Raw genomic sequence first — 10,239 nt, forward strand, 5'->3', positions numbered from 1 at the left:
GTGATAGATAGATTGGTAGGCGGTGGCATCGAGTAAAACAAGATGAACCGTAGGTGATGAATAAGAAAAGACGATGAACGACGATAAAAGTTAAAACATGCAAGCTGTTCTACCTATATTATATATATATTTAAATTTCGTATAAAAATAGGAATGTGCAATATATGGAAAATTTGGCACCAACAAAACAATATGACTAAAATAATTAACAACATATGATTATTATCCTGATATTATTCCTTCGAGAATCTACATAATTAATTTAATGTCGCACGGTAAAGTGTACTAAAAAAAAATCTGATAATAGTGATAATAATTACTAAATGTTGAGTGAAATAATTTCAATCAAATATTTGATTCTTATATTAATCAAAAATAATATTTTTCAAAATATTTAATGAGTATTATCAAATAATAATATAAAATTATCTGTTAATAATTATTAAAACACAATAAGTAAAATAAATAAAATAAATAATTATTAAATATTTAGAGAAAAATAATATTATTTTGTGTTATATTAAACGAACATTTAATTAAAATTATTTTATTTAACATTTAATAATATTATTTTCAGACTTTTCAGTGCGGAAGACTGATAACACCTTACGAAATATCGCTCAGACTATTTTTCATGCACTTTCGCCATTCTACGTTTTACGATAACGATGATTCCGCGCGTTCCATAATTCATCCAAGAGATAGTGATACCGACGATCGCTTTGTAAATCGCCGCCTTAAAATCTCCATTTATGCGACTCAACAACCAAAGATGCTTGCACAATCAACGTGCATCACAGTACTTCGTTGTGCTACAAACAGCAAACTTTCACGGTGAGTTATAGCTATAAGTGTTCAGTATAATCGTGCGTTTAAAGGATATAACGCGAATAAATTAATCAAAAGGAATGTGGAAAAAACATGATGATCGTGTGACGCTCAGTTCGACTGATCTTTACTTTCGTTTCTCCCAGCCGGAAGCGACGAGGAAATTGAATCCTCATTTCCTCTTCTGTCTCGACACGCGTCGTAAACACCGCACTTTTTATGCGAACGAACGTAACGCCATGCGCGAACAACGCACGTTGAATGAACCGGCCTGTGACGCATGCGAGGGATTGGAAATCAACATTGAGAAAAGAAAACGTTGATTACTGTTATTAATATAAAATCATAGAAAATAAGCTTATAATATAAAAGATTTTATAATATAAAAGATTAATTACAATAAAAATATTAGATAAACCGCTCGTATAAATTTCACAATAAAAATAAGGGGGGTAGTCAAATTGATCAGAAACTGACTACTTCTCTTTCTCGTTGTTAACCGAAGAATTGGTTTGGACATTTTATATACGTTTTAGAATTTAACTCAGTATAACATGGTTGAGTAACGCATATTGTGATTGTTGATGAGTTGATCCGATTAATTTTTTGGTATGCCATTACCGAAATTAATTTATAAGATTTTAATATGTTCTTATAATTATTGTTAAGAGTTTATATTTATTTTTAAACACGGTTGAAGAGGATTAAGTATGGTCGAAAAATGATAGAATTCCATAAAATGAGAGAAAAAGAATAATAAAGGATTAATGTTTATATCTTTAAAGCTTGTTTATTATAATGACCTGATAGCCCCTTATTTTAGTGTGTGAATATAAAAGATAATACTCATATGTATATCACTATGGTGATAAAAGTGATCTCAAAGTCGTCTCAAAATTAGCAACTTTTAGTAGAGTATTTTTTAAATTCAACGAATTGAAATGTTTTAATTGGAATAGTAAATATGTAATTTAAATTTTCTTTTCAAATTATTATACTTTTCCAATTATGTATATATAATTATATTATGTATATAATTATACATACATACACAATTATATTTTTTAAAACAATAAATAAATTGCATTTAGCAGAGAAAGCACTTTTGCAACTGTTGTAAAATTCTTTAACACGATTAGATTATATATTTAAATCTAGTGAGAAACTAAGGGTAAGACCAATCAAAATTAAAGAATTTTACAACAGTTGTAAAACTGCTTTTTCTGCTGAATACACATTCTCATAAATTTTCAAAATTCAAACATTGCAATTCCAATGCTAATTTTTTATTATGCTTGCATCATTATGCTGTCGATGCGGCGATATGTCTCATCATACAACGACTGTTTTCTCTCAGAGATCATTAGGAAAAATGTTATAATATCTATAATATTTTCTCTTTAATATCATTTAACGTTTAATGTACTTTCGATTTTCACAATATCTAACATTCTTGTATACAACATCGTCTTAATGCTGAAATGAAACTTGCTGCGATTCGCCATTAACCATACCGTGTGCTTATCACGTGGAAGCGGCCAATGATAAGAAGACTGCGCTTCCCGGAATATCAGTGCGAAGCGTTTTGCATGATAAAAGCTTACAAAGGAAATTTCTCTTTCCAAAGAAATGGTCCAGTAATATCTTCGTTCTATTATGTTTTCTATTATGTTTTGACGTGTGTCAATTAGCGATTTCAATCATCAAATCGAACAATGACATCGAGTAGCATTAATTCCGTTATGTCGTTTTGAATAACGATTCGGCGTTTACTTTGCTCACGAGATGTTGTGTCATGAAAGCATTTACATGCATTTCAACGTCATCACTGATATGCACTTGCAATGCCTTTAGCAGTAAGGTCGATCGGCGATTACATATTGAGATATTTCAAGAATAGCAGTGAACAAAGCATTCGTTTGAACAAAGCACATGTTTTTCTTTAAGTTCTTGGAGCTCAATTGTTAGCTTTGTTACATTCGTTTACATTACATAATATATTCTTAAATATCGTAATATTTAAAAAATGTATATGTGAAACTAAAAGAGAGAGAGAGAGAGAGAGAGAGAGAGAGAGAGAGAGAGAAAGTTTCTCTCGAATCTGTGGGAAAAAATAATTTAAATATTTGAACACATCAACATATCTTATTTGCTATTTTCTTTGCTTATCGCGTATATGAGGTCAGTAATTCTTGTGTTCGGTTATGAAAATTGTCTTTTACTGTAGTTGTCTTTTAATAGCATTAATTAAATAAAAAATTATTTGTATTCTCTAAAAGCAATTAATTTATCGTTCTCTAAATAACGTTCTGTTTTATTAAAATGTAATTTTTCATTTGAATTCGAAATTTTATACAAGTTTATACATTTTACGTAAGTTTATTCAGGAAAAGCAATTTAGATCTACTTGTAAGTTAATCATATACAATTAAATTATAATAATTTATAATCATACAATCTTGTTGTATAATAATAATTGGAGTAACCTTCTACCCAAGATGTTAATTTGATTTGATTGGTAATAAGCGATGCTGGAAACGGCGACTGATATCGCCATTCCTGACATTTTGCCTTGAACATTCACGACTCTCGCTTATCGACATTCGCTCCGCCGTGACTTCGCGTCGTGAAATAATTTCTATATTTAGTACACGACTCGGCAGGTTTCCGCGTATACGATCGGCAAATTCGGGAAATAGACGAGTCATCGGTACACTCGGGAGACGACGAGCGTGACTCGATCTTCCCATTTGTTCCTCTTACACGTGGTCGTGACTGAATTCGCCTCTTAAAGACACGATCGTCGATGCGATCGCGCAATGAATCACGCAATACGTGTTCTGCTATACGCTGACATTTATACACCTTACTCTCGGCGGGCTTCCTCGTGATTGTCTTCGAGATGCATCATGCCCCGAGCAAAATTGCACAGGTATATTAAATTTAAGCGCCGATAAATTAACAAACGATTTCGCGAGTCCTTCATCTCCGAAGAGCGCGGAGAATTAACGAGCGCGTGTAAAATTATTATACGCTCAACTGATTATGATAAAAGGGATTAGCTGATTTTTACACAGATCGCACATGGTGTTTGTATCCGAGTTTCAATTTCCTGCAAGATTTACACGCCGTACGTTCGCGCTATACGTGAGCGCGATTGTAATCGCATTACATTCTTTTTTATGAATAGTAAACGAGACCGGGATTACATGAATATATGTACGACCGGATAGATATATGGAGGAGATTACCGTCGCCGATGGTAATGGCACATTGTGCGTACTTTAGAGCGCTCGTAGATATTAGCTGGCATCAGATGCGAGATGCACGCTGCTCCCAATCATATGCATGAGACCGCAACAGGAGGCCGGGGATCTCAATTCAGTTCTCCCTCCGAAATAAGATTTCCTTAGAGTTCGCGCTCATTTCTTCGCCCGTATATCACATATCTTTCAGATATCGTCGTTAACATCGGCGATCCAAGGAAGCAAATTTTAAAATTCGTCCGCATATTGTTGAAGCAAAACACGTTCGTTCGAGCCTGCGGTCAAGTCATTAAGAAAACCCATGGAAAGGACGTCACGTAGCGGATCGTAATAGATCAAACGCGCAGATTACAAAGATATTAATCGGAGCGGCACGGGTGACGAACAGCCTACGCAGTCGCATCGTCGCATCGGTGACTAAGAAGCGTTCTGCATCGTCAAGTGTCTCATAGACGAATCGATCGTACTTCAGATTGTCACACCTAGGCCGCGATCCGATTCACACTCACAATACTTAATAAATCAAAATAATATAAAATATATAAATAATATAAATAATATAAAAGAGGGCTACAAGCCTAATATAAAAATTTTTTCTAATAATATAGTTAAATCACAAAACAAAAACATTGGTCTATAACAAACGTGTCTTTTTATTTAGCTATATTTTATATTTTATATTGTAAGTACATTGTAACCGAATTGTTAACATTGAAAATGATCTGATCGGATACGAAACGCTTGTTATAGACCATTTGTTTATGATTTAATTATTTATATTATTTAAAAAATTTTTTATATTAGACTTGTATGTAGCCCTCTTTTATATTATTATTTAATTTTATTGAATCTTTTGACATATTGTATTGATTTAATAAATCATTTCATTTTTGCTGTTTATTAAATGTTGTTTATTAAATAAGAAGAAATAATGTTCATGAGCGTGTAAATATAAATCAAATCGCGGTTCTAGATTCTCGTAGAGAAGACTAGTACTTAGAGACATATTTTACATTAGAGGACACTAATTATTTTATATTATTTATTTCAGTTAAAAAATTTTATAACTGAGCAGCCAATATTAAAAGTCTCATTATTGTTAAGAAATAATTAGTGCACTAGGAAAAGAATCTGATTGCACTAATGAAAATTCTGGCTAAAAATGGACAAATCAGAATTTTCTAGTTGAATCTAATGTAATTCTAGTTGAGATGTTAGAATTCTGATTGACATAATCAGAATCTTCTAGTTCATTAATTTTCAACCATAAATTTTGCTCAATATGTCCTGTGCAAAATATTTCTAGGTTCTATGAAGAAAAATTTTGAGTCTCCTGAATCACCACAGCCATATTGAATCGTGACGTCAGAAGCGAGAAATGACACGTTAATTTTTATTATATATCATTTATAAATAAAGACAATTTGAATAAAACAAAATGATAAGATTTCTTTAAAATATTTATCCCCTTTTACAGTCAGTAAATAATCATAAAAAGTGATAAAAGGCACGTGAAAGTGGAAATAAGCTGCGCATGCGCATTGAATAAAAGCACTTCATGTATCTTTTATCACTTTTTACGATTATTTATTGATTGTCAGGAGGAATAAGCATAGTTTTCGTCCATTTTTACAAATGTTTTAAAGCAATCTCATCATTTTGTTTTATCTCGAGTTTTATCCAAATTGTCTTCATTTATAAATGACACATAATAAAAATTAACGTGTCATTTCTCGCTTCTGACGTCATGATTCAATATGGTTGTGGTGATTACTCAGTAGCCTTAATACATATTTTTTTAATAGTACTGACTAAACAGGTTATTTATAATAAATAAATATTGACTCAATAAAAAATAAATAAATCGTTAAATATACGGTTCTTGTGCCAAAAATGTAGTAAATATATGTTTATAATTAGTAAATATTAAATAGTTAGTACTATTAAATAAATATTTATTAAAATTTAATACTTTTTTCAGTCTCCTAAACGTCTAGTTGACTTGGCAAAAAATGAGAAGAAAAAGAAGAATCCATGATTTTCTTCTGTACGAGCATCATGAATGAGTAAATGAGAAGATTCAAATTCGTTCTAGATCTAATTATGTGGCTCACTCGCGCTCCATTTCTGCAAAGTATACAAGAGACAACGCATCCATTTAATTTTAGAACTTAAGTTAAAAACTCGCGATATCGGGTGACCGCACGCGACGGAAATCGATCGCGCCGAACGATCGCGAGAGGTGGGCACACAAAACAAACAGGTCCCATGTTCTATTTCGGGAATTGATGGCAATCGGGCGCTTTAATCCCTGTGAACGATGAAATTAACGAGCGCGCGAACGCGAGCGCTCATAAAGCACCAAGCTGGCCTAAATATAAGCGCCCACGAGAGAAACCTCCCGTAAGGTCTCGCAAGTAATCCGGATTTCCTGCGTCGTTTTCCTCGCACCAATGTTTTCCCTCCTTATTGCAAACATGACGCGCCGTTTCATCATTTGTTAAGTAACATTTTTTTATCTGTATAAGAATGAATTACTACAGTAGAAGTAGATTGAATAAAATATACTGGCTGAGTTTTTAATCAGGGAATATAATCTAAAACCTGGATATATACGGTTACCCTTTTAAAAATACAGTGTATTTTTTAAGTCGTAAAATTTCTGATCATTAATTACAATTTTGTATTTATAAAATTATCTATTAATAAAGAATTATCAATAAAAACATAAATTGTATTCCAGAAATTTTATTAAATATCTACATTGCATATAATGTATAAAAGAATTATATTCCTTCCTCTGTTTCTGGATCATCATTTTTTTTCTAAAAAGTATACATAAGTATGCATTTTTTTCTTATAATTCAGATATGATAATCTTACCCGGACATATATAATAGAACTTTGATCAAAATTATCTCGTTTTCCCTAAAAATACTATAGAAATCTAAAGAATTATAACTGAACAGTAGAATCAGAATCTATTCCGAATAATTGTATAATACGTGCTTTAGAATTATTCTAATTTCTATACCTCAACAGCAAGAAAGATAAAAATCAATTTTTTGTCAATTTAATAAGTGAAAATCCCTACTTGTACTTTCTCTTTACTTTTTTAAGAACTATTGAGTATAAATACTATAATTTCAAATACTGATAAATTGTAAAACAATTAATAACATACAATAGTTAATCATTTCATTTAGAAAAATAACCCAGATAATTGTTATTATAAAAGAAAAATTAGGTTTAATAGATTCTCTCATTTCTGGATTAATAGCCTTAGATTTGGAAATCATTTTTTTCTATCACTGAGGATATTATACTGTGGGAATATAAGCGTGCCCATTTCACGGTTGATTGCTAATCGGTCGCAAAGAGACCGGTCTCGGATGCAACGTTCCATTGTGTCGCCATTGGCACTGACGTCGATTTTCCCGTGAATATAACGATATATGCGGGCGGCGCTATTAGCCGCGTTTCCCCGTTTCGCCGATATTATTTATAATCGTCGCCAATGTGCGGGAGCCGAAGCAGAAACGTTTATTCGTGGCCCGTCACGAGCGTGAGTCACGAAATTCGAAAACGAGTACGTTCACGGTTCACCGTTCGTGCACCAGATTGCGACGGGAAGAGAATCGTAGCGTGTCTTCAGGGGTTGCAACGTTCCTGCAAACAGTGCGAACGCCCTTGAAGCGTACTTATCGATAATGAACGAGGGATTATCGCAGATTATTAAAGCTCAAGATGAAATACGAGATGGAAATCCTCATCTTGTCGGGTGATATCTCGAACGGGAGGTCAGACTGCCGCGCTGTTCTGACTTGCAATGCGCACGATTCACGACATTTATTTCGTAACAGGAAATGTAATGCATGATCTACAATGAGCAGTAGCAGTAGTGGATTAAGGAGTAGGTGTAGAAATCGACTAATCATAGTTGAATATGAGAAGAATAATCAACTATGATTGGTCGATTTCTATGCCTACTCGTTCAATTACTGTTACTGCCCATTGTAGATCACGCATAAGAGCCTCGAAACGCTGCTATCGTAGAACTCTCATTAAAGTAACTCGAAAAAATTTTAATATCTTTTATTTGCAAATAAATATGTATACGTCATGAAATTAACAGGAAATATTGGACGTTTTAAATTACTGAGCGACTCATCTTGAATTTTATATCACGTTCATAAAATTTCTGGTAATATTTTACTTTCTCAAAAGACACACGCATTCCGCAAGAAATGTTTAGTCACAGAACTAATTATCACGACAGTGCAGCATTATATTGACGATTTCTTTAAATTATCCAGGTGTTAAAAATTATGTGCGCGTGCATTACGCCACTGGTAGTTTCATTAGTTATTCAAATATTGTATAAATACAAATAATCAGCCATATGTATAAATCAAAATTTTTAATATTTGGACAATATTGGAACAATATTGGACAATTAGTTTTACAACATTATTTGTGAGAATTTTTGGGAACAATAAGATGTTACCGCAAATAATTTTTATCATAACATAATAATGCAGGTAAAATTCAAGACGAGAGTCACATGATAATTTAAAACGTCAAATATTTCCTATTTCGCGAGTGAGTCAATCGTATGTGTAATCAAGCGATGAGTCAAACACCTGGTTAAAAATTTACCTATTACCTAAGGAAAGCATTCGTCTAATTCTATGCTATTACATCAGTTCCCTCTATTTTACAGCATTTACTTATGAAAATTTTATGTCTCTCTCAAAAAATAAATAAAAAATAAAGCTAATTATAACTTCAATCACTTTCCAATTGCGTTATAGCGTCAGTTTCTCCATATTACTTCATCTATTAGTTTTGCATAGTTTTGCATAGTTTTAATATTTAATATTTAAATTTCAGTAGGGGAACATTCCGAGATATGATTACTTAACGATTATTTAGTGTATGATTTAGATATGATTATTTAATGTACAAGCATAGATATGGCAGTACAACAGTGCTCTTTTTTTCCAAGATATTCCATGTGTCATCGAATTATGTTACGCCTTTTCCAAAGTAACGAATAAAGATTCGCCTCATGATGTATCAACAATCAACAATACTCTCTTTTATAATTAAAATTTAAATCTTTGTCGTTATTTATATTTTCAGATTTTTCTTATTACAATATCGTACAGTTAATGACGAAAAATCAAAATAGCCAATTGAATAATATTTGACAATAATTATCATTTTATTTTGGATACTTTCTAGCAAGAGACAATGATGACAACACAGTGTAACACACTGAATTATTATATCTTTCTTGTTTACTAATTACTCATTTCTCAGAAAGAAATTTCATCAAGATAAAGAAAAAAAGAGGCTCACCATCCGCGGGCATATCTGTCACGATACGTCGATACAGCAAATCCAAACATGGACCTCTCCTCCATACGATATACCGCATAATGTTTTGTCTCGATGTTGAAACCGTCGGCGACGTGCCAGGTTGATGAAACGACGATCGCGAACCCGACGAGGAGGCTCGCCCAGAGAAGCCTCGTCGACCACATCCTGTCCACTAATCTGGCGTGTCACTGGCCGCACTACGAACACTCTGTCACTGTGTCGAGTCACTTTCATATATGAGAACCGATCGCGCGAAAGACGAAAATAATACGAAAGAAATTAATAATAATAATAATAATAATAATAAGCAAAGAGCGGCACGACGAATGGTATGAAACTAGGAGAGTTTAGTCTTGAATTAACTACGCAGAGTTACCGGTAGCGAGTTAGCCGGTAGCAGCTGCACCACCAGCCGACATGTGTCTTCCGCGAGGCACGAGGCCCTCGAGAGATCGACGATGAGGGAGAGTAAGGAGGAAGGGAGGGAGAAAAAGAGCCGGAGAAGTCTGCTTGACGGACGCCCGCGGACAGACTGAGCTGAGTGGAGCACGACTCTTTCGGGTAGTCTTTCGCTTCGACTCTTCGCCTACTCGAGGGCCGCCGTCGAAGAGTCTCCCACCTACGGCGCGGTGCTGCCCGCTGATCTTAGCCGACGTGCGTCGCGACGCGACGTCGCGTCCTCGTTGCGTTGTCGTCCGTGATAAGCGACGCGCTATCCAGCAAACGAGAATGAATTGAAATGAATTGAAATTGGATTCAG

General features: G+C 33.7%; 1 protein-coding gene across 2 annotated transcripts in view; it reads right to left on the minus strand.

The window, feature by feature from the left end:
- Positions 1 to 9,999, minus strand: part of LOC108687707 (integrin alpha-PS2) — a 76,326-nt gene extending 66,327 nt beyond the window's left edge. For both annotated transcript variants that reach the window (XM_018193626.1, XM_018193625.1), the window contains exon 1: positions 9,459 to 9,999. In XM_018193626.1, the coding sequence (XP_018049115.1) occupies positions 9,459 to 9,643 (185 nt within the window). In that variant the 5' untranslated portion in view covers positions 9,644 to 9,999. The remainder of the gene's footprint in view (positions 1 to 9,458) is intronic.
- Positions 10,000 to 10,239: the final 240 nt, after the last annotated feature.

Source organism: Atta colombica, unplaced genomic scaffold (assembly GCF_001594045.1).
Source record: "Atta colombica isolate Treedump-2 unplaced genomic scaffold, Acol1.0 scaffold210, whole genome shotgun sequence".
NCBI lineage: Eukaryota > Metazoa > Arthropoda > Insecta > Hymenoptera > Formicidae > Atta > Atta colombica.